This window comes from Penicillium canariense (assembly GCF_028826845.1).
Source record: "Penicillium canariense strain IBT 26290 chromosome Unknown utg000004l_segment0_segment0, whole genome shotgun sequence".
NCBI lineage: Eukaryota > Fungi > Ascomycota > Eurotiomycetes > Eurotiales > Aspergillaceae > Penicillium > Penicillium canariense.
Window position 1 is genome coordinate 2,496,052 of NW_026622731.1, and position 27,136 is coordinate 2,523,187.

The 27,136-nt window shown below is 51.6% G+C and overlaps 7 protein-coding genes across 7 annotated transcripts; 2 read left to right on the forward strand and 5 right to left on the reverse strand.

Annotated features, from left to right (window-relative positions):
* Positions 1-719: 719 nt before the first annotated feature.
* N7482_007218 (putative SNF2 family helicase) lies at positions 720-4,968 on the reverse strand (the record flags this gene model as incomplete). Its single annotated transcript, XM_056689343.1, has 12 exons — positions 720-965; positions 1,014-1,190; positions 1,242-2,194; positions 2,245-2,443; positions 2,537-2,624; positions 2,669-2,768; positions 2,824-2,981; positions 3,045-3,164; positions 3,254-3,426; positions 3,473-3,498; positions 3,573-4,276; positions 4,334-4,968. 12 exons carry the CDS (start codon positions 4,966-4,968, stop codon positions 720-722), a joined length of 3,579 nt encoding a protein of 1,192 aa, XP_056541772.1.
* Positions 4,969-6,465: 1,497 nt separating this feature from the next.
* On the reverse strand, positions 6,466-7,194 carry N7482_007219 (uncharacterized protein; the record flags this gene model as incomplete). Its single annotated transcript, XM_056689344.1, has 1 exon — positions 6,466-7,194. The coding sequence occupies one exon, from the start codon at positions 7,192-7,194 to the stop codon at positions 6,466-6,468; it is 729 nt and encodes a 242-aa protein (XP_056541773.1).
* A 2,304-nt stretch (positions 7,195-9,498) lies between these two features.
* N7482_007220 (uncharacterized protein) lies at positions 9,499-11,803 on the reverse strand (the record flags this gene model as incomplete). Its single annotated transcript, XM_056689345.1, has 4 exons — positions 9,499-9,804; positions 9,845-11,405; positions 11,436-11,599; positions 11,663-11,803. The coding sequence occupies 4 exons, from the start codon at positions 11,801-11,803 to the stop codon at positions 9,499-9,501; spliced, it is 2,172 nt and encodes a 723-aa protein (XP_056541774.1).
* Positions 11,804-13,114: 1,311 nt separating this feature from the next.
* Positions 13,115-16,738, reverse strand: N7482_007221 (NPA1/URB1 family protein; the record flags this gene model as incomplete). Its single annotated transcript, XM_056689346.1, has 5 exons — positions 13,115-13,462; positions 13,527-13,853; positions 13,906-14,699; positions 14,753-16,537; positions 16,594-16,738. 5 exons carry the CDS (start codon positions 16,736-16,738, stop codon positions 13,115-13,117), a joined length of 3,399 nt encoding a protein of 1,132 aa, XP_056541775.1.
* Positions 16,739-17,420: 682 nt separating this feature from the next.
* N7482_007222 (Sec1 family protein) lies at positions 17,421-19,893 on the reverse strand (the record flags this gene model as incomplete). The annotated part of the gene is made up of 7 exons (XM_056689347.1): positions 17,421-18,543; positions 18,608-19,074; positions 19,138-19,340; positions 19,398-19,544; positions 19,607-19,694; positions 19,757-19,794; positions 19,860-19,893. The coding sequence occupies 7 exons, from the start codon at positions 19,891-19,893 to the stop codon at positions 17,421-17,423; spliced, it is 2,100 nt and encodes a 699-aa protein (XP_056541776.1).
* A 423-nt stretch (positions 19,894-20,316) lies between these two features.
* On the forward strand, positions 20,317-22,740 carry N7482_007223 (ATP-dependent RNA helicase SUV3; the record flags this gene model as incomplete). The annotated part of the gene is made up of 2 exons (XM_056689348.1): positions 20,317-21,608; positions 21,663-22,740. 2 exons carry the CDS (start codon positions 20,317-20,319, stop codon positions 22,738-22,740), a joined length of 2,370 nt encoding a protein of 789 aa, XP_056541777.1.
* Positions 22,741-23,098: 358 nt separating this feature from the next.
* N7482_007224 (uncharacterized protein) lies at positions 23,099-26,794 on the forward strand (the record flags this gene model as incomplete). The annotated part of the gene is made up of 1 exon (XM_056689349.1): positions 23,099-26,794. One exon carries the CDS (start codon positions 23,099-23,101, stop codon positions 26,792-26,794), a length of 3,696 nt encoding a protein of 1,231 aa, XP_056541778.1.
* Positions 26,795-27,136: the final 342 nt, after the last annotated feature.

A 27,136-nucleotide genomic window follows, 5' to 3' on the forward strand; every position in this document is an offset into this window, starting at 1 on the left:
TCGTTGGGGTTTTGGCATCGGGCGTGGGTGTATTTCTACCGATGTACTTTTATGACATAGCAATTGGTATTATTAACGTGCCTAACCAGGTTCAGCTCATCTGGCGAACATTTCGAAGAAGACCAAAATTTCGTAGCCTCAACCTGTTCAGTATGTTTGCTTCATAGTGACCAACTTGCAGTAATGGACCTGCTCACTCAAATATTGGAACGTAGTGCTTTTTCATGGCTTTAAGCAGAAGATGAACTACGCCGAGTTACTTGAGCATACCTCGCCTTCACATGGAAAAACTTGGCGGCGACATCCGGTATCCTTAAGATCTATGCTTGGCAATCCGCATTGTCAAACTGAAACTGGCCCTGTTTGTTCTCGCAGCTAGGATGAAAATCCCGAAGAGTCGAGGCGTGGAATCGGAATGGACGACACAAGTCGGAGAGGGCGGGATAGGAAATGTGAAAATATGCTAGCCCGGAGAGCTATTTATCAACCTACCAGAAAGAGAAGTCGAAAGAAGCTTCAAAAAAGCGATTAGCTGGAATGAATGCATGTGTTTGTTAGGAGATGTATATGCAATCGCCCACTTTTAAAATTAATCAATGCTAAGCAAAGATTATACTAAGGCTATCTGTGTATAAAGCACGCTGCAACCCGCACCATAACCCCTATTGAGTCCCATTTGTTGTCCCTTGCCCCTCTTTTTTCGAATGATATGGCGCTAATCATTCTCCACTGGTTCGTGTGAGTCTGAAACCACCGCCCTCCACTTGAGTGACCTCGCCGAAGAACTCCAGAATGTCTCTGACAGTATCCCGGCTCTCCAGGATACGTAGACTAATAACGTTTTGGATTTCCCTAGTCTTCTTTTCCTGGAGGCTGATCATTTTTTCGTCAATAGTTTCCTTTGCGACAAGTCTAACGCACTCAACCTCGCGTTTCTGACCGATTCGAAACAGACGACAACAGGCCTAGGCAGTTGTTAACTTGTAGACACCCCCAAGAGATAATGCACTTACTTGATCCTGGATAGCTTCGTTCCACCATAGGTCTACAAGAATGCACTTATTCGCGACTGAGAGATCGAGGCCGACCCCTCCAGTCTTGAGTGTGACAATCATGACTTTGGTTTCTTTCTGCTCACAGAAGATAGCTCTGTTATTATCACGGGCAGTTGGAGACAATTTTCCAGATATCTTGAAGTATATTGTCAGCGATCGGTAACCAAGCCACACGCGAGCACTTACGGTGGTGAAACCCCAGCCCTCCCGGCTACACATGGCCTGGAGTAATCGGATTATGTCCAAGAACTGTGTAAATAACACGATCTTGACATCCTCGTCACTTTCAATCCACGCCTTTGTCAGCTCACGGACCTTCAGGAGCTTTGCACTGGGTGTCATTGGCCCAATAATTGGAATCCAATCTTCTGAGGTATCGTCCTCATCTGATGAATCGTCATTACTGCTATGCTCAGAGTCACGGCGAGGTTGGTGAAACATTGAAGACGACTGGAGGCGTTTCAAAGCCTTTTTAGACCTTTTCTGGCTTTTGGACTGTTTGGACTTGCCAGATGGTTTTCTCTTGGAGTTGAAAGACGAGCTGGGCGATACCGAAGATTCATATCTGTCCGGATTGATTTTGTCGAAGGTACCACAGTCAGCAGCTTCAAGGATCACGGTGTCACAAACGCAGCAAAGCTTGATCCCTGCTCCGACTCTGCCACCCTCATCTGGGAGTTGATGGAAACATTCCTCGCAATACAGATGATAGCAAGAAGTGATGACGGCTTGGACGGGGACTTGAGCACAGGAAGGGCAGACCAGTCTGTGAAGCTGTTCTTTCCATCTTCCCTCCCCTTGAAGCATTTCCATAAACTGCCGGAATTTTCCTGTCAACTTTGCGCAGTCTCCTGTGGGCTGTATTCGAGCAATATCATCTTCAGTCGTGACCTTCTGAGCCGTAGGAACTGCATGGTTACTCTTCACCAAAAGTAGCATCTTCGTGATCATGCTAGATGGATTATCCCAGGTGTCTCCTTCTCGCGATAGAGGCCTCAAGGTAGTGAAGACCTCCTCTGTGAGCACATAACTGACGATGTCCTGAGCTGCAAGGAGGTGGCTAGCAAACATACGTAGCTTCAGGAACATGGTCAAAATACACTGCCACTGAGAAGCTTTCCGGTTTGGAGAAGAAAGATCTGTGAAAAGCGTCAGTATCAACTAGAAGAAATTAGGAGGTCAGACTCACCATTGATTTTGTCGATGAAAACTTGCTCGATCTTACGGTATAAAACTTTCTCAGCTTCGCAGAGTTCCACGAACTCATTTCTCTGAGTAATCGGGGGGAGTTTGACGATGGGCAGTGCAAAGAGCCTGCTCTCATGCGTCTTCCGGTGAAGGATGGACCGCAAGATATTGACCAGTCGCTTTCTTGACCTCTCGCCTCTCTGCATGCGTTTAAAAACGGTCAGATGAATTCTGGGAAGAACGACTGGAAGACGTGTAATATAGTAAACAATTCAACAGAAAGGTGGTCTTACGTCGCAATATGCATGTTCAAATTGCTCAAATGAAGCACTGGAAGGCACTCCAATGAAATTGAAGTATGGAAACAGTTCCTCGACGCAGCTGAATACGATTAGCAGCGAAAGATTGTCAGGTATCGGACATACTTGTGCAAAGGAGTTCCGCTCAGAATCCATTTGTGGACACCGGTAAGAGCGCGGACCGCCGTAGAAACGGCAGAGTCGCGATTTTTGATGACATGCCCCTCTGTAGGATATTCCGTCATTACTTAGAGCCTGGAAAGATAAGCAGGAGTACTGACCATCCAGGATAATCCGATGCCATCGGATTTGGTGGAGCACGCCCACGCTTTCCTTGTAAAATTCCAGCCACCATTCCTGGATATCCTCGTGGGATTGTAGGTTGGTTGGTGGGTTTGGTGGTGGGTAGGACCTCCGTACCTCGTCGTACGAGACAAGCCTAACAGGAATGGCGTTATTAGATGAACCTTGACTAAATTCAGGGTATGAATCGCTGTCTTACACCACGTTATAGAAAAGAATGCTGCTGATGTCGTTCTGAGCGCTCATTCTCGGGTTTCTGTGGTACTCAAGGACAACACCAAAGATTGCTTGTTCGCAATGCTTGTTTATCTGCTCCGCCCTGCTCAAGGTCAGCATATTACTTAGCCCGGTGGTACGAGATGTGAATTGGCATCTCGACCCTCGAGATATAAGGCACCAGAGACTTACCAGTGGCCGACTAGGCCTGCGGGGACGATGATTAGTGTAGGTGTTCTTTCCTCTGACCTGTCCAAACACCTTCCATCCAGGATATTGGCCAGAGTTGTCACTGTTTTCCCTAAGCCCATGACGTCGCAGAGCAGTCCACCTATAGGCAGAGTGGGTGACCGTTCTCGCTCCCGCTAGAGTTCGAGTTAGCCAGCTTCTTTCTTAGGGATTTCAATCAACCTTACCATCCAGCCAACTCCCTGGACCTATTTGATATTAGTAAAAGTTTTGAGGCTTTGGTTCTCCATGATTCTACTTGCCTGGTGATGCAGCAGGCCACATTTCAAGCCTTTCATCTTCCATGTTCCATCTTCTTTGCTTGATGGTTTGTTATCAAACTTTCGCGTAGCTTCGAGGATTCGGCGTTTATCTGACCTTGCAACGGCTTGGTCTGCAGCTGGAATACTCGCGACTATTTCAGTAAGAGCCTTTTCTTTGTCCTTCTTGGTAAAAGTGGGGATTTCAGGCAACGATTCGTTTGCTTGAGCAGCTGAAATCACATCCCCTGCACTGAAGAGACTTAGAATTTCGCCCTCAGACAGCCTGGTCGTTTTTTTCCGCGACTTTCGTTGGCTTGTCTTATCCGGATCTTTTTGCTGATCTGCACCAGGTTGGATTTTAGATAGGCCCGTTGTATATTGGTTTGTTCCAATCATTTTCTGAAGTCCGATCTCCATGGACTTTATCTGCTCCTTTTGAGAGGGCTTCAGTACTTTCCTCTTCCTTGTGACCTGCGCTTGCGTGGATTCGGTTGGTGCCGTAGCAAGGGCTGGTTTCTGAACCGAGGAAAAAGATTCTGAATCATTTGTTTCCTCCATGAAAATCCTGTCCTCAACCTCTTCGCTCAAGTTGTTGGTGGTTGCAATGCGACTCTGGAGAACCCTCAGTCGCAATTCCTCTTCTCTTCTCGCCTTTGCGAAAAGAACCGTATCTTCAGCGGAGGGATTTTTCAATCGCTTGTATTGCTCTTCGGCCACGCGAAACCTGACAAGGATATCAATCAATACGCACAGTTCAACACTCCAAGCACACAAGACTTACACCCTATCACTCAGTTCTTCAGGGGCAATATAGTCCTCCTTCTGCCATTCGTAATCCATGTCATCTTGCTCCGCCTTGTCGTCGGAATCATGGATCTTGGATTGAAGGCCGGCACCTGCGTTATTGGGTACCACTTCATCGTCTTCGGCGTCTTGCAGCTCGCGCCGAAAATCCTCGCCATGCGAGGACACCGAGCGAATCTCTGACGATTCGTTTGGATTTCTTGGCAAGCTGAGTTGTATCTTGTCGATCGCACGTGCGAGATTCTCTTTCCCCTGTCTCGGACGTCCAGTGTATGGCTCTTGGACAGTGACCTGGTCCTCTTCCAGGACTTCGTCCGGGTTGGCCGTGCCGACAGTATTCGAGTCGATGCTGAATGTTGGGCTTGCCTCAGTATCTGCCGCAACCCCTTCCAGTAAATCCGCGGTAGGAATAGTAGGAACATCCATTATGGAATTGGCAGCAATGTTCATTGCACAATCAAATTCGGTGCCCGGTGCGCCTTCCCACGGGAAGCCTAATGTGTGTCCTGCAGTGAGTTCTATAGCGTCCAGGCTTTCCATGTGTAAATGGGCTGCGACATCCAACTCCTTGTCCACTGTAGGATCCGGAGTAGTCCGTGTTTCATCTTCCATTTTGGTAGAAACCGGCCAGGGTAATGACGATGAGTATAGAGTGGACGGTATGTGTGAAGGGTATTGGAAGGCTTCAAGGAATGCGAAGGTTGGTGTCAATGAAGTGAAGCTTGGAGAAAGCAAGATTATGGCAGTCGGTGGAATCCCCGTCGGAAGAGAGGAAGCAAGTTAGTCAGGATGATGAGAAAAGTGACAGTATAGCACGAGATCCTGAGGGGGGCGAAGTAAGTTCGGACAGAGGAAGAGGGGGCTATAAGAAGGGCGAGTGAAGGTAGCTGGGAGAGAGAGAAGGTGGGAACGAAGTAGGTGGGAAGGAAGACCAGTATGAAGGTCTCGGAATAGAGAGATGTGAGACTGCAGGTAATAGCCGGTTCGATGTGGGGAGTAGAGCAGGCAACGTTGGTGAGAGAGATGAAAGGTCAAGGGTGTAGAAGGTTCGAGATGAGGGAGGGATGAGTCGGAAGCAGCACGAGTAGGGGGAGTGTGTAGTTTGTGACGAAAGGTGGGTTGAAGGTGATGTGTGAAGATGGTTGAGTATGATTGAAGATGGTGGTTGAAGATAGTTGAAGATAATGGTTGAAGATGATGGTTGAAGATGGTGATTGAAGATGGTGATTGAAGATGGTGATTGAAGATGGTGATTGAAGATAGTTGGAGATGTTTGAGGATGATGGTTGAAGATGGTGATTGAAGATAGTTGGAGATGTTTGAGGATGATGGTTGAAGATGAAGATGGTGGGAGATGATTGAAGATGTTTGAAGATGGCTGAATATGGTGGTTGAAGATGAGTGAAGTGAATTGAAGAAGATTGAAAAAGGTGTTTCAAGTTGGGTGTGCATGAATGAGTACGACCAGTTTGTCCTCGTCCAGGTGGACGCCTTCTTCCTGCTGTTCTTTGCCGGTATGAATGGACGTAGTTCCGAGATCTTGCCTATTTTGTTGTTTATCTAGACAGTCATGGCATGTTTTCAGTGGACGCACCCCCCCACATCTGCACTCCTCACCCGACTGCCCTTGACCTACTACCCTTCCTACAACCTTCTCCAATACCTCGGATGTTGATAAGACCGGGACCATCAAGAAAGAGCACGGAGATACCACCGAGGCGACCATTTCCAAAGCTGATCTGGGAGCTCCTCATACAGCGAAATACCCTCAAATTCCCGTGTGGCCAGAACAAACCCATTTTAATTTACCGGCTTTCAACTCTTACTAGAATAGCTCACACAATGGGATATGGAAGATGGAATACCGGGGGAATAGGGTGCACTCGTGCTGAGCGAGACGGGCTCTTCCTTCAGTCCCAATAATTAACTTCACTCATTTGTATACGCATACTAAGACCGGCAGCTCATGGCTTCGGCCAGTGTTGTGTTGGTTTTGATGTGGCTGCAGGGTATTCATAAATTAATCGTTATACTACGTACCGAATCGAGAGGACCGATCTCGAATCTCACGCAACACCGTCGCCACACATGCCATAATCATCTCCTCTTTCAAAATTCGTCCCAGTGATCGTGAACAGCAACAACGCGCCGGTGGCGATTTTCATGACGCTGGAAATGGGTGACCCGTCGCACCTCCAGGAAGATATTTGCCTGGCCCTGAATATGTCCGTCCCGCAGCGGAAGGTGATGGTCATGGTGTCGCCTGTTCTCGGCGCCTCGGTGGTAGACATCGCTCAGCTCTTGAAGCTCTCGTGTTTGTGCATTGGACAGCGAGTCGTCCCACTCCTCTTCTGGCTCATCCTCATCTCGCAAAATGACTCTCATAGCGGGTCGAATGGGTGTATCTGTCACGCGGGGAGTGGTCATCGGATCCGTGTCGCTGTCCAGCTGGGCAGTGACGAGGGGAGGAGGGTGAAGCATGGTTTCCACGGGGAGGCCAAAGGCATCAAGGGGTCGGGCTTCTAGATGGGTCCAGTCAACCGCGTCGCCTGGAGGGTCTCGCTCCTCCTGCGAGTCGTAATCCGACACAGTTGCAAAGGTGTTCTCTTTCTCCTCGTCCCCATCAAAGTAAGGGAGCGGGCAGAGGACGAAGGGAGAACCTTCCTCCTGAGGATCCTCGAAAATTAGGAAATTCTGGTTTTCAGGAGAGGCACAGTGCCACGCTCGGGATGCGTGGCAGTCCGGAGTCACTGGAACTCCCAAGAAAGGCCCGATGTCGGTTTCAGCCTCACTGTCTGTCTCCGAAATGTAATCCTGTGCTTGCATCTCGTAGATCATCACATCCGGCGTGGAAGATTCTTGAAGTCCAGCTGGATAAAAAACACGGAGTAAGTTACTTCTCCTCCCACGGACAGAGCTCACAGACATCGGGCATTCAAGAACCTACGTTCAGGCAACCCAGGTGCGGTCCTGGAGAGCGGTGGCGGGGTACTGGCCAACAATAAGCTGGAAGGGGAGGCAACAGTCCGACGGGGGGATCGCGAGGTCATCGTGTCTCGCGAGGTAAGTATATCTCCCTGAGGCAGAGGTCTAGGTGAGCTCGGGCTCGTGAGGTGGATCCTGGCAGTCTATTCCTGCGAGATTAGTCTTCTCTGCTAGTTTGAAGCTCAACATAGTGACATGTTTGGCAAATACCTCATGGGCGAGGTCCAGGCTTGGCCGTCGAGATCTGAGACTCATGGTGAGGATAGGGGCAGATCAATGACAACGATTGAAGCGAAAGCATTAGGTAACTAGAGGGGAATGAAAGGGTGACTAGCGCGGGGTTTGTCGTGTGGGTGAAGTGAACTGACGTGTTGTCAACTATCTTGATGATATATGGCCAGGTTAGGTAGTACCTCTACTCCCGCCTCTTGTTTGTGTTGCTCCTGGAAGACCGCCATTGTTATAGAGTGGCTAATATACTAGAAGAGACCTTGTAAAATGCCATGCCATATTCGATAAAGCATATGATTTCCCCTCAATATTTCTATCAAGCTAGAGTGCAAGGGCCCGTGTACCTTAGTAATCCTACTCTAAACGAACAACTTGTATGACCGTTCAACTATCATCCTTTTCCGTATATCCCATCGTCTCGCTATTTCTCAGTCTTTCTCTAGGACTATATTCAAGGCTAGAAAATCAAATTGTTCCGTCTGGGATATCGATAAAAGCGGCATCGGCCGCTCACGAGCTAGCTTATGGCCGTGAAGACCGTTCAATCGATTCTTTCAGGCCCAGGTTAAATAAGAATAACTTATTCAGTAACGGTGCTGGTTAGTCATCTAAGCTTTCGGGCCTACTGTAGTAGCCTTATTGAAGCCATTGCCAGCCTCATATTCATTTTCTTTTGCCAGCTCGTTTGCTTCCAGAATGAATGGTACAAGCATTGTTGCATTGCGTCCGTGCTATTGGAGCCTGCAGATGATTCCTGTTGTTGCTTCATATGTATCATGGGATTTTAGTTGTATTCTTTATGTTCACGACATTGGCAACAGTCCAGATACTTGTATGTACTCCATATCCCGATCGGCCTCGACTCCACATGTGGGTCACTATGGCTGCCCTAAGATAAGCACGCCAAGAGGCCCTAGCGGCGACGATCCATTAGCAACAGCCAGGACAAAGGCAACGTTAGGAACTTGCATATCTTACTCCATCCACATCTAAGTTGTGCAGCTCCTGGGTCGCTCGCCTCTCCTCCCGCGAAATCAATGATACGATGTGGTTCGGAAGTCTTATACAGCACTCTAGTGCGCCATACTGTGAAGCTCGTAGAACACTTGTCGTCATCTGGGAGACTCCTCTACTTCAAACCCGGAGCCGTGAAGTTAACACAACGCCACATACGATCAAGTGATAGATAGATTGTTTGTCCAGCCCACCTATAAGTGGAGCAAGAGCGTACGGAAAGCTATCAGCAACCTCGACTCTCCATGATGATAGAGTAACGGCAATGTATCAACCACCAGATCGATCAATGCTATCTCCCAGTCCCCGGGATGTACTCGATTCACAGCCAGCACTAGATACACAGCAAAGTCACTTCCCCTCGAGGATCAAGAACATCAGACAGTAGAAAAAGAAGAATAAAAAGCCCCAGAAAAGTAGTATGCAGCAATAAGGAAGACACAGGACAAGCCAGAGCTGAGGGTTATCGAAAAGCGGCATCGAGCATAGGCATCATCGTACCGAAAATGGGCATCAGCAGATACGAGAAAAAGAAATCAGGGAAAGAGAGAAAAAAAAAGTGCTTTGATCATTCGAGGGGATGCAACGTTGCCGTGTAACCAGGCCGGGTCAAAACAAACGGAAATTGTTGGACCGCATGATTTCCACCACACATTTGCCCATATAGTCAGTCACAGATTGCGTTGAGCAGTAAAAAGATGATGGGCGGAAACAAGCAGACATCAAGGGTAATCTCAATCATATTCGGTTTACCTGAATTGACCGGGGCCGACCATGCCGCCGCGGCCGTCACCGCCGTTGGGCTGGCCGAACATCTCCAGTAGGTGTCGAGAGGAGGAGGGGGAGGGCCATGTGGGCCGGGGCCGGGGCCGCCGGGACCAAAAGGACCTTGGCCACCAGGGCCAACTCCCATCATGGCTTCTGGGTTAGGGGGCATGGGAGGGAAACCGGGGGTGGAGGGCCGCCCATGTATCCTGGTGGCGGCATCATGCCTGGTGGAGGACCACGGGGAGGCATTGGCATCATGCCTGGTGGGAAGCCACGGTTGGGCGCTGGGATACCAGGAGGAGGACCCATAGGGCTAGGCCCATTGCCCTGAGGGGGCTGACCCGCCCAGCCAGGAGGGGGCATATGCTCCAGCCCTGGGGGACGCGGAAGCGGCATAGGAGGTAGGTTCGGGCCCTGGGGAGGACGCGAACCACCTGGAGTCATAGGACCCTGACCACCTTGTGGGGGGAAGGGCACATCATCAAAGTACCCCATGGGCGGGGGGACCGTTAGGAGCTCGCCGACGGAGCTGCTCGCTGTCCGGTCGCTGCATGTTGGCGATGGCCGGGTCATCCAGGAAGTTTGGTGTCTTCTGAGCGGTCAGTCCAGGAGGAGGGCGAGGCATCATTTCCGGCATCAGGCCTGGAGGAACCACTCTGGCACTGGGAGGCGACTGCTGGGATGGAACTCCCGAGGGCGGTCCAACACGAACCTGCTGCATCAGTCGGAGGAGATGCTCTCTCTCGCCAGCCTGAGGATCCTTGCCAGCCGCATGGGCCAAAGTATCCCCGTGGAGGGCCACGTACTCTGATCGGGTAAGTGAATCTCTTGGAGACGACATGTTGGCCACGGCACGGGGTTGCTCCGGATGCACCATCGAGGATGGTCGCGATCGCTGAGGCGGTTCACCATGGTTAGGAGTACCACTGTTGGATCGGCCACCTCCGCCACCCAGCATCTTCAGAATACGCTGGAAACCTTCCTGATCGGCATCGTGGGCATTGGCCGGGCTACCTCCGCCAAAGAGCATGGGCATTGAGAGTACCTGTGGCTCAGGATCCTTAACAGGACTCTCCGGCGGAGGGCTAAACAGCCCAGCAAAGCGAGACGACTTTCCAGGCTTTGCGCTCATACCCGCACCTAGAGGGTCTTTCCTTGGTGTCGGCTCGGCAGCAATTGGTGTGCCGACCTCGGGAACAGAGGGCTTCGTATCTCCCAGCATGCCAAAGAATCGCTCCATTGAAGAATCCGGCATGAAAGGAGTGCCAGAGTGGCTGAAAATCTCTCCGTCGGTGCGGTGAGACTCCGGCTTTTGCGCAGCAATGTCTGATTCTGCAGGCAAGTCTCGCTTCTCTTCCTGAGCTGGGGCCTGTTGACCAGTACCGGATCCAGCCTTCATTCGTTCCTTCCAACGCTCAAAGTCTTCCTGTGTATGTGCTCGTCGTGGCTCATCTCCGTCGTTACTATCCAGCCACTCGGGCTCTTGCTCAAGTTTAGCACCGCGGGTCCAGTCGCGGTCCGCGCCGTGTCTGTCACGACGCCATTCTCGGTTACGTGCCTGTGGTTTGTCGTCATCAGCATCGGCACCCTCCTGGCCATTCTCATCACGGAACCAGCTTCCTTCAAACTTGGCTCGTCCCGGCTGGCCATCCTTTTTCGCGGTGAAACGGCCTTCTCTGTCCCGAGTTCCTCGTTCAATGTTCGGATCTCGGGCATTCTCTCTCGTTTCCCATCTGTCGAACTCGCCATTGCGGCGTGGCTTGCGATCCTGCTCCTCGGGTCCCAGCCCGCGACGAGGACGGCTAGCATTCCAATCCTCTCTTTCCCCGCGTCGGCCATTCAGACCACTGACCTTTCCATCTCGTCGGTCAATTTCTCTCTCCGGGGTATCCTTATCCTTGAAAACTTTGTCCCGGAAGTTGAAACGGTCATTCTTCTCATCCGAGTCGCCTGGTCGCACGGACCGGTCCGTCAGATCGAACGATCCTTTCCCAACCCCGCCAATTCGCGATGACGCAAAGGCAGTTTTCGGGGGCCAAGAATGATATCCTCTACATCAATTCAATGCCGAGTTAGAAAACGCCATTGCAGAATAAATTGACCAGGGCTGGTTCTCGGGGGAAGAGGAGAAGGAGCCTACCTGAATTGGAACCGCGGGAGATATGACGAGATTCAAAAAAGCTTGGCCTTCTGTTCGTAGTCGTCTCAGAGGGGTTACTAGGATCACGCGTGTTCCGTTGTTTGGCTTGGGTAGTTGGGTCGGGTTGAGGCCTGTAGAGGGGAGAGGCAGGTATGGTCAGTCGTTGACGTGGGGATGCGGAGTGGCCGTGGTTGAGGGGAAATCATGAACGTACATCCATTCTTCAATCGGGGGCAGGCCAGGAGGTTTTGCGACAAGAGGCGATGAGCGCAGCCATAACAGCTCATCGATCTCGTACCGTCGCGCCATGACGGCCCTGTCTAGGAACGGTGTGTGCGATCTTTATCCACGGGAGTTCAGGGTCCTCTCATTGATCCACGGGGTTTGAAAATTGCAGTGTGCGAGAGAAGAGGGCGGTCGGAAGGATGTGAAAGGTGGTGAGAAGGAAGGAGAGTCGTGGAGGGGAGATCGTGGAGGGGGACGAAGGCTATTCGGGAAAATGAGGTCGACTGAGGAGAAGCAGTAGTAGGCTTAGCCACTTTGTGGCGAGGCTCAAGGCGGAGTCGGGGTCGGTGAGAAGAGGGTCGGGGTGGCTTGCTGGTTTGGCCCAGGGGATGCTCCGAGGTGGGCAGAACGAGTACGCTGGATTAAAATCCTGACGGAAAAGGGCAACAATCGAATGACGAGCGGATGCACGAGCGAAGGGAAAGAAAACCCCAGCTGGTGCGTATGTCTTCTCCAAGGCACTGCTGAAAAGGGAAGCCGGCCAATTGTCAACGGTCGCGTCGGGAGACGGGGTCGCCGACTCCTTGTGCTCCTAACCTTTGTAAACAGGCAGACTTGGAGAGAACAATTCATTATGTTCGCGCTGGTCATGCATTGTGTATTCTGTAGTATATTCTCATCATGAAAAGCTCGAAGTTGCTTGAGGCACCGAAGCTACTATGGCAGCAGTCAATGCTAATGAAAGCGGGGGTACCCCGATGCATACAATAGGTAGAATCTGATGACCAACCAACAATCAGATAATTTATAATGGGTAGAGAGGTCTTCAGCTTTTATTGGGTGGGTATACCGGCGACATGAAGTAAGAAAAGTGTGTTTAGGGTTATCAATCCAGCACAGTCAAAGAAACAACATCTGCTAGACCCAATGGTGCAGTGTTATGCTGGATATTATAAATTCAAGAAACATCGCGAAGGATATTTCAGAGGAAACATCATCCTATACTATGATTCGAGAGGCCCTTCGTTGTCCAAATGAATCATTATCGGGATTAACAAGCAAACGGTCGTCTGCTGAATATAAAATATCAAGCTAGAGGAAATAACAAATATTGGCATGGTCCTTTCCCCCTTCCTACAGGCCGTAAGGCGACAGGTATAGATTTTTAGTCATATTGCCAGCCAAGAAGACTGGAATATATGTTCCACAGAGTATACCTTGTGCCACGCAGACCGTTTGACCGAGGCATATTAGGAAATCTAGGATCCGAGAAGGTCTTTTGGAACCTGCGAGACCAACCAGCATCATAGCCCTTCTAGTATCACTTTCTCGAAAAGTATAGGAAGGAGCCGGATACAGGCACATTGATTATATTTGTTCGGCAGATAGCAGTATTCAACGTATTGTACATAGGGAATTCTCTCCTGCTTGCGAAATTTCCTGTAGAGCTTGCTCGAGGGTCCCAGCGCTCCACGCATCAACCCGCTCACGGTCGGACGTCTCATACAACGAGCGTGCCAAGGCTACGAGCAACGCAACCTCCTTCGCATCAGCTTCCGCGACTTGAACTTGAATCCAACTGACGACAGCCGCGCGAGTGATTAGCGTGGTGCTACCGCCCACCTGTGCAGCTCGGTAGATGATGTGCAAAATCTTTCGTCGTGCCGCGTCGCCGAGAGTCGGGGACTGGTAGAGGGAGAGGATGCGCTCGAAAACATTCGCCCTCCGGTAGATCTCCATATCCTAGTGAAATGTCGTTAGCAACTTCTATTGTGGGGATGATGTGGGAAATGGCTCGGATACATACAGCCTTGCTGCGAAGACCCTTCACGAATAGCCCCAACAACCAGTCAATCTCGTCGAAGTAACCGTCGTCTAATTCAGGCTCATTCAGGAATATCTTGTCAATCCAGTAGGATGGAATCTTCTCCAGCTCCCACACGGGAGACTTCTGCAAGAACTTGTTGACCTTCCCGTAAACTTTGTGCAAGGGCTGGGTAAGGACGTTCAAGCAGCTGGAGGCACACTCGCCAATGATCCAGGGGATAGGCTCACCCAGACCGATCTGATTGACAGTCTCAAGAAGCTCACCCGTCAGGGTATATACTGTGCGCCACTCCACGTATTTGGACTCCTAAATTTGATGTCAGTCAAAACTCAAGCCCACCCTAAAAGTCATCTCCTACCTTTAACTGAGCCATAAAGCGAACAATGCTGGAAAATGCTTGTCTCCGAACTTCCTCATGCTCCGAACACAAGCAAAGCATCAGCTCAGCAATACGGCCTTGCTCCACTGCTTGCTCTATATCTTCTCTCTCCCATCTGTGCAGTGCATTATGGGTGGTCCCTTCAGTAGGCAGGAAGCCAAAGATCTCATCAAGATCCACCGTCGAGGTTTTGTTGGACGAAGTCGAAGCAGTAGGTCCAGAATCCACATCCATCTTGTCCTCGTCATCAACATCATCTTGGCCTTGGAAACATTTCTTGATCAGAGAGCGAGTTTTTTTGGTTTCAGTAGCTTCGACCAGGGCATCACGAGCAGCCTTTAAGGCAGCCGAGTTCTCTCCAGCCTGTTTCAAGTGCGCAAGCAGCTTGCCAATCCATGACCCCGTGGCTATCTCAGCAGCTTCGTCACCTGCCTTGACAACAAAGGGCCATTGTTCAACAATAGCAGCGACAAGAGGACTTGTTGCGGCTTCATTTTTGGAACTAGATCCAATCAGATCCAAGTAGTGGACAGGCTTCTTTGCAACACGGGCCACGCAATTGTCAATGAAGAGCAACTGACGGTGAAGAGTTTCGGACTCAGAGTCCTCGAGGCTTGATAAAAGAGCGTTGAATGACTTAGGCAAGTTCTGTAAGACGGAATTATCCGCGAGAACAGACCTCAGCAGAGCCGAGATGCGACGTGCAGAGTCCTTGTCGGATGTTTCTGCAAGGACCTTGAGAATAGATGTAAATGGAGAATACTGCATAGAAGCTGAGAGCTTGTCAGAAGAGGAAAACAGTCAATAGTAGGGCAAATCTGCATACCTGGCTTCTGCCACCACCGCATCGCGGCAGATTGTTGTGCGATCTGGAGAACACTCTGCAACTGGCTCAGAAGCATCTCAGAGTGATCAGGGCTGAGATCTGAGTCTTCCAGGCGTTTCAAAACATCCACTAAGACCAATGGGACATCAAAGTTCTCCTCCAATGCGATGTCTGGCATAACTTCATAGTAACATGCCAAGAGCTCAGCAACAGCCTCTTGCTGCTGCAGGTCGTCCTTGGCAGTTCGACGGAACAAGAGAATGGCATCTTTCACAGCGGGGATTCGACGAGAGAACTCAGCAAGTAATTTGGAGGAAGCCTGGTTCCAAAACAACTGGCCCTGTCCATGATCGGCTCGGAAGAGCTTCAGAACAGCCCGCAATTTGGTGAAGGCGAGAGTCAAGATTCGCACTGCGAACAGAGTGATGATCTCGGCATTCTGATTCAGGCAGCGAGTCATGGTCTTCTGGCTGAGAGGACGAGGAAGGACATTTTCGATGACAACTGACACGGGCGGTGGTAGGATGGGCTGCTTGTCCTTCCAGCCGCAGTTTGTAGGGACAGGCAGCTGCACGGTTGAGAAAAGGAAGGCAGATTCTGCCATCCATGACGGGGTCACTTTAGGGTCCGATGTGAACATAGTCTTCTTAGTGAAGAAATCGGCGATCAGCTCCGGTGCGGCCTTGAAAATCGTCACGAGCAACTCGATCTGCAGACTATCCACGTCTGGACGGAGGCATTGTATAAGGAACGACAAAGAGTTGTTTCGCACTGGGACCGACTCCCGATACTTGTCGACATAAATAGGCGAATCGAGGCCCAGTTCGATCCCATCATCATCCTCCACGGGTAGAGTCTCGGGATCGGTCCCAACTGGATACCAGCCTGTTTCAGGGAGCAGGACGCCAAGTCCAGCGGTCTTACAGACATTCATCAGGACTCGGTGAACTTCGTTGGCGATCGATATCCCTTCGGGGTTGGGTTCATCTGATTCGCGGTCATAGCCATAGAGCGTCACCAACTTCTCCAGGTTCCACCGATTGAAGAATTTGCTCTTGGATTTACGCGGCAGTGAATCATCTTGCACAATGTCTCGCTCAACCGCTTTGATAGTCTCCAGTACATCCGCCCGAGAGTCTTTCCGAGCATGTTCAAGAAGCGATCGGGTGAGCTTGGGCTGCTCGATAATGTCACTTTTCTCCAGGGTGTGCTGCACTCTCAGGTTGGCGAGAACAAATTTCTGGGCATTTCGTCTGAGGGTTGACTTCTGTGCATCCTCTTCTGCGGCCTCAAGCTGCACCTTATTAGGCGTTAAAAAGATTTCAAGCCGCTTGAAGGTGATATAACGGCAGAGATAAAGTTTTCGGGCAACAGCACCGCCGTCAAAGGTCACAATCTCGGTGAGCAGACGCAGACATGGAGAGATAAGGTGCTCCTTTGTTTTGGTGGCAGTCAAACCACGGTTGAAAAGTCTGAGCTGGTCCTTCTGTAGCAGGTGCCTGCACAGGGCAACACCGAACTCCCGGAATTCCAGCTGGCGGGAGATGGTCTTCAGGAAGATTGCCAGAACTGACGGAATATTAGTGAGTAGAGGCTCATGGTTGTTGCTATCGGCGAATCCCCAAGTCTGGATGAGGTCTGGAAAGCAAACGGAGGAATCTTCCTCTTTGCCAGGAGAAATTTGCTTATCGCAATAGCCCTTCAGAACACGGAGCTTCTGGGATTTGTCGCTCTCTTTTTCAGACTGGCCAATCGAGACCAGAAATTCCTTAAATTTGAGGATGCCTGCCCCATCTTAAATTAGCAGCAGGATTGCAATAGTTTCGCGGGCTGAAGCTCACCTTGCTTCGCGGCCGGGGCATTCTGCTGGAAGACCAGTAGGTCACGCAGCTGGGAAGGAGAAGTGAAGTTCACCTCCTCATTCGGCTGCTCATCGTCGAGCTTTCTCCGCTTGGCCCGAGATGGGTGCTCTGTGATGTGTGCCATTCTTTCGCAGTGTTGTGTTGTTGGCGGTGTTATATTTTTTTTTTTCAAAGTCTTGATGTTCCAATGCCATCGAGATTTCACGTGCGCTGATTGGCCGGGGCTACTCCGCAAACCCCTTCGGCTTTGAAACGGCGAAGACTGCGGAAAATCTACAGATTGACAGTCCAAATTTAGGTGTTAAGATTTTGATTTAGTAGAATGGCTCTGAAGAATTGAACGCGGGGTCTCTAACACCAATTATGGACCAGATGAGGCTTTGTCATCATTCTGTCTCCTATTCCGAGAGCCCAAGAGAGTACCCAGGTTTACGTTTCGCAAGTCCACTTCATTCCGTTCTGCACCCGCATGGACGATGGACTTCCACCACTATACGAGAAGCACAAGGAAAACCGACAAATGCGATGTGTGAAATCCAACTGTCTAGATTTTGAGCTTTTGTGTGATACTACTGTAGTTGAGCACTCTACGCTGACCTGCGGACCCAGCAAGTCCAAGACCAGCTTTCTTCCTCGGCAGTAAATCTCGAAGCTTGCCATCAACGAAGCGCCTTTGAATGCTCGGGACTAGATCAACCAAACTAAGACATAGGAAAGATGGTATCACAACAGCGCTGAACAGAGACGAGGAAGACAAAAGGGATAAAGAGACTAGGAACTTGGCGGTAGACGATTCTGCTAGCCAGCTATTTGAAGAACCTGTACTTCTTATCCTTCTTGTCCTTGTCTTTATCTCTCTTGTCTTTGTCCTTCTTGTGGAGCTTGCCAGCTAGCGGGGGTGTTGAGCCGTCGTTGTTCAAAGACATGTTCGCCATCATGTCGCCCGGGGCTATTGGAGGATTGAGATTGGGTGGAGGCACGGGCTTCTTTTGTGGTTGAGGAGGAGGCGAGGGTGTGTCCTTTTCAAACAGGTGAGCAGGAGCAGTAGGCTTGGGTCTCTCGGCGGGGAGGTCCAAACGGCGTTTGTCAACGCTGAGGTCTCCGACTTGGCGCACAAAGAGCGCTGGGGTTAGCATATGAGTGGTGGCGAGGAACACATCCCGGTTATAGGCAGAAGAAAGCTCGTAGCAGGAACGCGCCTCCGAGTGCGTGGCTCCGCCAGCCATGAAGACGATGATACGCTGACGGGGCTGGTCAACAGTGCGGGTACGCGCCCAGGTCGGTTTGGCGCTGCGCAAAGATGCTTGCTGCGAAAGCATCTCCTGGGCGGCCAGCCCGCCATCGGTTTCTGTCTGAGGTTTTGTGAAGGGGAATGTGGTTGCGTCCAATGTACCCTTGATTTGCTCCTCGACCATCTGCTTGAGACTCAAATCATACCGGGACAGACTGAGTTCCTCTGAATCGGTAGAGGGGGGTCGCCGGTTAAACAAAGGCTGGACTGGCGGCTTTTCATCCTTGAGTGGCTTCTCAACCCGGACTCCGAGAAGGTCCAGATTGGCAATAACCTGGCCGTCTTGGCCAGGGAGCTGCGCGTGTGCCATCAACTTTCGGATGTCGCCCCCAAGCAAACCGCCGCGATAGATGATATACAACAGAATCAACCGAAGCCGATCCGGCGGGATGACAGCCTCGTCATCTAACAACTGCACAAGTTGGGCTGCCAGGTTTTTGGCTTTCTTAAAATTCTCGTCGAGACCCGTGGCAAAGGACTGCTCAATAGAGCTGACTTCCAAAAGCTTACGCTCCTGGAAGAATTTCATACACTCCTCTGCCATATTCAAATGCAGCGTGTACGCATCCTTGCCTTCCGTGAATTCGTTCAACCCGACCAACATATCCCTGATCGTGTTCACGCTAAGTTTCTCGTTGCTGCAAGTCCAACCGTTAGTCAATGACATCAGCCCCATCCGCTCACTGGGTTCTTAAAGCTTACTCCTCGGCGAATTGAGGATTCGCCGCTCTGAATTTGGCAAAGTCATCGCCTAGTTTCTCAAGCACATCTCTCATGTGCATGTGGCGCTTGTCCACCCAAACCTTGTCTTGTTCGCCGATGACCATCTCCTTCAGCTCTTCGTTTGGCTTGCCCACATTGAGCAGTGTCTTATAGGTGATCTTTTCTCCATCATTGACCGGCAACAAGTCAAACACCATGGCCCCATACGTGAATTCATGGAGCAGAGGCGCGACGACGTCCATAGAACGATCGACAACAAGTAGCACTCCGCGTGGACGGTTTGACGAAGGAGGGAAATCCCGTTGAAATTGAGCAAACTGGTCCAGCTCGTTCTGGATGAAACGTGCGAGGTGAGAGCATAGAACACTGGCTTCGTGGGTCGGAGCGCGTGGCCGGTAGTACCGGATCACAGGATATTCGCCCAAGCAAGCGCAGAGGGAGACAACCTCGACTGGAGGTTAGCATGCAGGCTCTCAAAAGCGCTCTCCATTTGTAAGGGCTAGAATTACCTTCTGGGCCAGTCCTTCGAGATGTTTCCGGACCAACCCGTTGCAGCCTGGATGGAACAACACCGGGAAGCTCCATGGATCGCGGAAGGTGACCAAGTGTGATTCTCGGGGATAGAAATCGATATTCAGGATTCGATAATCGGCGATGCGATCGCGCGCCATCTGAGACCGGTCGAGGCGTTGGCGTTGTTGCGGGTCGAGGACTGTGGACATCATCAGCTAACCACACTTCGCCGGGACTGCCTCTCGCCATGACGCACATGAGGTCCAGACCAAGTATGCCTTCTTATACCGACCGACTTCGAAATCGGCCATCAAGCAGTCGACAATCCATGACTCTGGCGAAAGGATGTATAGCGCGTTCATGTCAGGGTTCGGCGGCCGGCGCTGCTCGATCTGTTCGATGTCTGCGGGGTGGTTTTTTTTTTAGCAGACTATCCGGCATCAGAATGCGGGAAATTTGACTCACTGGAGACATTCAGGTTCAGTATCTGCTCTTCTTTCACGGCGCTGTTGATCAACTTTCTGCTGGCCTCGTCCACCACCAAAACTTTCCACTGTACAGAAGTGGCGGTCGTCAGTGTCCGTTGCAGAGGGGAGGGGTAAGGATATAACCCACGTCATTGCCGACGACATTGCGAATCGTATTGAGGATAACTGCGAGCGAGGAAAACACAATCAATCGTGGTCACTACAAGAAGTAACAAGGTGAGGCCACGTACTGTCGCGCTGGATGTCGATGATGGATGAGCCCATGTTGGCGGGCAGCCCACAGGACTGGAACGGGAAAAGTGGCGGAACCCACGGAGATGGAAGAGAAAGAACAATCCAATGCGCCAGAAGCCCGAGGCAAGCAATCCGAGGCGGTGCGCAACGGGCTTAGGTGGTCCGTAGTGGTTGTTGTAGGAGGTATATTGGGAGGAGAGGGTTCCCCACCATTGGGGAGCTTCGACAAGGAGTGAAGTGGATCTTCGGGTGGCGCGCCAGGGAACTCGTTCCGATAAGCAACTTTAGCATCGTGATTCTTTTTTTGAAACCATCCTGAAACCCACTTCTTTGTGGTGCGCTGCTCCTCCATTCCCAATCCAATTCCTGGATTATCGCCGGCGCAAACCTGCCCTTGACTACTGGCCCCTCTCTTTTCATCAGTCTGCTTGCTGACGCCCACCGCGCACAGGAATGCAGCCATGGACTGGCAGCGGCAGCCGCTCACTCTTCTGCATTTTGCGATCACTAACTCGACCTGCTGAGCGGCATTTCGCGACGAGCCCGGCCCTCCAACGATCGAAGCGAACCCAGAAGCCGAAAACCAAGCGGGACGAGGACAATGAGAGTGTCTTCGGCAGAACCTTGAAGAAGAAGACCCTGCCGGCCACCAAAATCGCCCGACAAGACATTGCAGCGACGCGAGATTTTGGTCGGGTGGTAGAGACTGCTCTACGCGATGTCAAATACAGGCTACACAACACAAGCCAGTTGCCGGAAACATGGGGTCGGTTCGAGCGCCAGATGATGAATGCTTGCCGGATAGATGAAGCGAAGACGAGCGAGAAACAAGGATCACAGGGCTCTTTCCGGCACATCAAAGTCTCGCTGCAAAAATCCTATCTGCGATCCGGGGTAGAAGGTCTTCGAGACGAGCTGGAGTACATTCTGTATGCCGATAGCCTTACCTCGATGTACTCGATCCCGAACTTGGACGCGCAGCGAGAAGTGGCCGATTTTCGATATCCGGCGGAATGGTACCCTCGCGCACGCTCGATTCAACGAACAGTCCATCTACATGTCGGACCCACGAACTCCGGAAAGACATACCACGCCCTGAAAAGATTGGAGGGGTGCAAATCTGGGTTCTATGCAGGACCACTGAGATTGCTGGCGCAGGAGGTATACCACCGTTTCAAGGACAAGGGGGTTCCGGTCAGTTTGGTGACAGGAGACGACGTCAAGGTTCCAGAAAGGGGTGAAACTCCTCGTGTCATCAGCAATACGGTGGAAATGGTCGGCTTGGGACGCGAGTTCGATGTTGGGGTGATTGACGAGATTCAGATGATTGCCAATCCCAAGCGAGGCTGGGCATGGACTCGAGCTGTACTCGGCGCACAGGTTAAGGAGCTGCATCTCTGTGGCGAAACCCGTGCAGTGCCGCTCATTCGTGAGCTGTGCGCTCTCACAGGAGACAATCTAGAGATTCACCGCTATGACCGCCTGAATCCCCTCGAGGTGATGGAACATAGCTTGAGGGGTAATTTGAACAAGCTGGAGAAGGGTGATTGCATAGTTTCCTTCTCTCGGGTCGGTATTCATGCTTTGAAAGCAGATATCGAGAAGTTGACCGGGCGACGGGTGGCTATTGTTTACGGAGGTCTACCAGCTGAGATACGGACTCAGCAGGCCAGTCTATTCAACGATCCTGATAACGACTATGACTTTCTTGTCGCAAGCGACGCGATCGGTATGGGGCTGAACTTGTAAGTCTGGTTCCCAACAACTTGCTTTGGCCGACCTCGACTGACTCTTGATAGGAGCTGCAAGCGTATCATCTTTGAGACTCTGATCAAACGGACTCCTGCCGGTCTGCAACGCCTTTCTGTGCCTGAGATCAAGCAGATCGGTGGACGAGCTGGGCGATATCGCCCAGCTGGCGTCCACAATGGCTCGGAGGACTCGTCAGAGCCCAACGTCGGCCTCGTCACCTGCATTGAAGAAGTCGACCTTCCATATATCCAACAAGCGATGGGCATGGAACCTCCGCCTCTTCGGGCTGCTGGGCTTTGGCCACCAGATTTCGCCTTCCAAAAGTTTGCTGCCTACTTTCCAAGAAGTGTTCCCTTTGAGTACCTAATCAAGCGACTGATGGAAATCGCTCAAGTCAACCCTCTGTTTTTCTTGTGCGAGACGGACGGCCAATTGCAGAATGCGGAGATCATTGACACTGTGGAGGGATTGCGGATTCAGGACCAGCTCACACTCATGGCTGCGCCCATGGAAACTAAAGATCAGTCGTCTCGCGCGGTCTGTGGTTCTTTTGCCGCCTGTGTCGCCGAAAATACGCGTGGTCGATTGCTGGATATTCCCAGCCTTGATCTGGAGATCCTCGAAAAAACGGTCTCGGGAAATAAGGATTATTTGCATGCGCTAGAAAGCCTGCACAAAGCCATCATCCTCTACTCGTGGTTGAGCTTCCGGTTTGGTGGTATCTTTACTGATCGGACCCTTGCGGCCCATGTCAAAGAGCTCGTTGAAGAGAGAATGATTCGCGCGTTGACCGAATTCTCTGCCAATAAGAAGCTGCGAAAGAATGCCTCTCTCAGGCGCCAGATTGCGCTACAGAAGCAAATACTTGACCAGCAGCGTATCATCTCGGATGCGGATCTCATATCTCCTCACGGCGAAGGGGAGGACCAGATGCAAGTAGATCTGTCGAGAGACGAGTCTGCGAACAGCCAGCCAACCTCACCTGCAGACGAGATGCCTGACGAAGGTCATTTGGACGAGAGCTCGGGCGATGCCCTTGAAGATGACCTCTCCGAGGACGACCTGGTGGAAGATTTGGAAGACTCAATCTCGTCACCCGAGGCCAAACCCCTTCAGCATGACTGAACAAATGTAATAACAAATGTAATAACATCTGTATACTAGCTGTATAAAATGGACTGCTCTCCAGACTTGGCAAGCCTTATGTAAGGAATGTTCAATTTTCCCTAGCTGCATAATGTTAATGTTTTGTAAATCTTTTGGCCGAGTCGAGACTCGGGCCAGGTCGTGTTGTATACTGTTAGGCTTATCTCTTATCGGTGGCAACTTCGGCCGGACTGATTTTCCGCCGCATTCACTCTCTGCTCGCGAAGCACAGCAACGACCACTCGACAGTGTGTTTCGCGCACTCGCTCGCTCGAAACTCCTCTCACTTGTGCCTCTCCCTTCTTTCTCGCTGGAGCTCTTTTGCTCGGTCGCCATCATGGATGACCTGGAGTCGCTGGAGCTGCTCTCGCTCGTGTCGCGAGTGACGAACGAGCTCCAGAACTACCTAGGTATAAACGACAAGACGCTGGCGGAATTTGTGATCGACCAGCACCTCAAATGCGGCGGAGTGTTTCCAGAATTCAAGAAAGGCCTCGATGAAATGGGCGCCGAATTTCCGCAGAGCTTGATGGAGAGTGTCGACCGTCTAGTGCTCACGATGCACCCGAAATACAAAGGAAAGAAGGCGGAAAACGGGGATTCGGGCGCCAGTGGGGCTGACACTATGGATGAGTTGAATGCTCTGGAGAGGAAGTCTCGCGTGTTCAAGGGACTTGCTGTTCCAGATAGAGACCGGCGCTGGGAGGAAGATGAGTACCTGGAGCGCCAGGCCGCAGACGAAACCAACGCGCAGACGGGCGCCATGGACGACACATTTGCAATGCTTGAAGGATTGGCTGGAAACCCGAAGGAAGACAAGCCCCGCGCCTCACGAGACGATCGCAACAGCAGGAAACGAAGTCGCAGCCCAGAGTACGATGGCCCCGATCGCGGGCGCCGTCACAGAGACAAGTACCGGTCCAGATCGCGCAGCGCACACCGACGCAGCAAGAACGACGACTTTATCGATGAATTTGGAAGGTCTATTGGCAAGTACGGCGGCGGTGACGATGATCGCAATGGCCACAGCGACCGCCGGAGACGTCGAGACCGCGAGAGAGACGAAAACGACGAGTACTTACGCCGGCCTCCACCTGTCGAGTTGGATGATGCACCAGTTCTCTACAAGGTTTACGATGGGCAGGTGACGGGTGTGAAGGATTTTGGAGCCTTCGTCAATCTGCAGGGAGTCCAAGGGAAGGTGGATGGTCTTGTCCATGTTTCCGCAATGCAAGAAGGGGCGCGAGTAAACCATCCATCCGATCTGGTATCGCGCGGACAGCCAGTCAAGGTCAAGGTCGTCAGCATCCAGGGCAACCGCATTGGATTGTCAATGAAGGAGGTCGATCAGGCTACCGGAATGGATCTGATTCCGCAAAAGCGCCTGGCTTCAGGAGCTAATATGGAACGTCTTGATGGAACATCAGGCAAGGACAGATATGGCAATCTCAGCTCCGATGTACCTGTCATTGAAGAATCAAACGGCCGGCCGATGAGGAACCGGAAACGCATGACGTCGCCTGAGCGTTGGGAGATCAGACAGCTCATTGCGTCTGGTGTTGCGTCCGCCGCAGACTACCCGGATATCGAAGAGGAGTACCACGCCACTCTCACTGGCGAAGGGACGTTTGAAGAAGAGGAAGATGTCGATATCGAAGTCAAAGACGAAGAGCCCCCCTTCCTGGCTGGCCAGACGAAGCAATCGCTCGAGCTGTCTCCCATCCGTGTTGTCAAGGCTCCTGATGGCTCGATGAACCGTGCTGCCATGTCTGGCACCAATCTTGCCAAAGAGCGACGCGAATTGAAACAATCGGAGGCACAGGACAAGGCCGCTGAAAGGGCTGCTGATGTCGACCTCAATGCGCAGTGGCAGGATCCTATGGTTGCGCCAGAGGATCGAAAATTCGCTGCGGATCTGAGGAATACCCAACAGAAGCCGGACGAGGCGGTTCCGGAGTGGAAGAGAGTGACGATGGGCAAGAATCCATCCCTGGGCAGGCGGACCGACATGCCCATGAAGCAACAGCGTGAGAGTTTGCCCGTGTTCAAGTTCCGCAAGCAATTGCTTGACGCCGTGAAGGACAACCAGCTGATGATTGTGGTTGGTGACACTGGCTCTGGAAAAACCACGCAATTAACCCAGTACCTGGCGGAGGCCGGGTATGCGAATAACGGGATGATCGGTTGCACGCAGCCTCGTCGTGTCGCTGCAATGTCCGTGGCAAAGCGTGTATCGGAAGAAGTTGGGTGTCGACTGGGAGCGGAGGTCGGATACACGATCCGTTTTGAAGACTGCACAAGTCCCGACACCAAGATCAAGTATATGACCGACGGAATGCTCCAGAGAGAAATTCTGCTGGATCCAGATCTCAAGAGGTATTCCGTGATCATGCTTGACGAAGCTCACGAGCGCACCATTTCCACCGATATCCTGTTTGGATTGCTGAAGAAGACCATCAAGCGACGACCTGATCTTCGTTTGATTGTCACTTCCGCGACGCTGGATGCCGAGAAGTTCTCCGTGTACTTCAATGGCTGCCCTATCTTCTCAATTCCCGGACGAACCTACCCGGTCGAAGTCATGTATTCGAAGGAGCCGGAATCCGACTACCTGGATGCGGCTCTTATCACGGTTATGCAGATTCATCTGACCGAGGCAGGTGGTGACATCCTGGTCTTCCTTACGGGTCAAGAAGAAATCGACACAGCATGTGAGATTCTATACGAGCGGATGAAAGCTCTGGGGCCATCGGTACCCGAGTTGGTCATCCTTCCCGTCTACTCGGCACTTCCCAGTGAGATGCAGAGTCGCATCTTCGAACCCGCACCGCCGGGCGGCCGTAAAGTCATTATTGCAACCAACATCGCCGAGACCTCCATCACCATCGATAATATTTACTACGTCATTGATCCTGGCTTCGTGAAGCAGAATGCATATGATCCAAAGCTTGGCATGGATTCCCTGGTCGTCACGCCCATCTCTCAAGCACAAGCCAAGCAACGAGCTGGTCGTGCTGGACGAACGGGACCGGGCAAATGTTTCCGCCTATACACCGAGGCCGCCTATCAGTCTGAAATGCTTCCTACGACCATTCCCGAGATTCAGCGGCAAAATCTGTCACACACCATTCTCATGCTCAAGGCAATGGGCATTAACGATCTCCTCCATTTCGACTTCATGGACCCGCCACCTACCAACACTATGTTGACTGCCCTCGAGGAGTTATACGCCTTGTCCGCTCTGGACGATGAAGGTCTCCTGACGCGCCTGGGTCGCAAGATGGCCGATTTCCCCATGGAGCCGGCTCTTGCCAAGGTGCTCATCGCATCCGTTGATATGGGGTGTTCCGATGAGATCCTTAGCATCGTTGCTATGCTTTCCATCCAATCCGTCTTCTACCGCCCCAAGGAGAAGCAGCAGCAAGCAGACCAAAAGAAAGCCAAGTTCCACGATCCTCATGGTGATCATCTGACCTTACTGAATGTCTACAACGGCTGGAAGAATTCGAAGTTCAACAACGCCTGGTGCTTCGAAAACTTCATCCAGGCCCGGCAGATTCGCCGGGCGCAAGATGTACGCCAGCAGCTCCTCGGCATTATGAACCGCTACCGCCACAGGATCGTCTCCTGCGGGCGGAACACTACCCTGGTACGACAGGCCCTCTGCACTGGTTTCTTCCGTAATGCTGCTCGCAAGGACCCTCAAGAGGGATACAAAACGCTGGTGGAAGGTACACCGGTGTACATGCACCCGAGCTCCGCGCTTTTCGGCAAGCCCTCCGAGCATGTCATCTATCACACGCTGGTCCTTACCACCAAGGAGTACATGCATTGCACGACATCAATCGAGCCGAAATGGCTTGTGGAGGCGGCGCCAACCTTCTTCAAGGTTGCACCAACGGACCGCTTGTCCAAGCGCAAGAAGGCCGAGCGCATCCAGCCTCTGCATAATCGGTTTGCTGGCGAGGACGATTGGCGCCTTTCTGCCCAGCGGCGGCAAGGCAGAGGTGGTGGCGGTGGAACGTGGGGATGATGTGTTGTTTTTCGTCCCCAGGATACCAGTGCTTCTTGCGTGTGCTACATATATAACTTATTCCCATGTACTTTTCCAGCTCGGTCACATAAAATTGGAGTTTTAGAGGGGATGGATGGATCTAGTCCAACCTACCATGGATAACTAACACCATTCTCGTTTTTGTAAACTACCTTCTGGTTCTCACCAGCATTTATGAGGTCCCAGCTCTTTTCTTCTTCTTCCTTCTGGCAACCTCAGGAGAAAAAGATGTGGTGGATCGAGAATCGTCGAGATCGGTGGAAGCCGAGCGGCTGATACTAAATCGACTAGTGATTTAATGAATAGTGCCGTGTTTGTGTA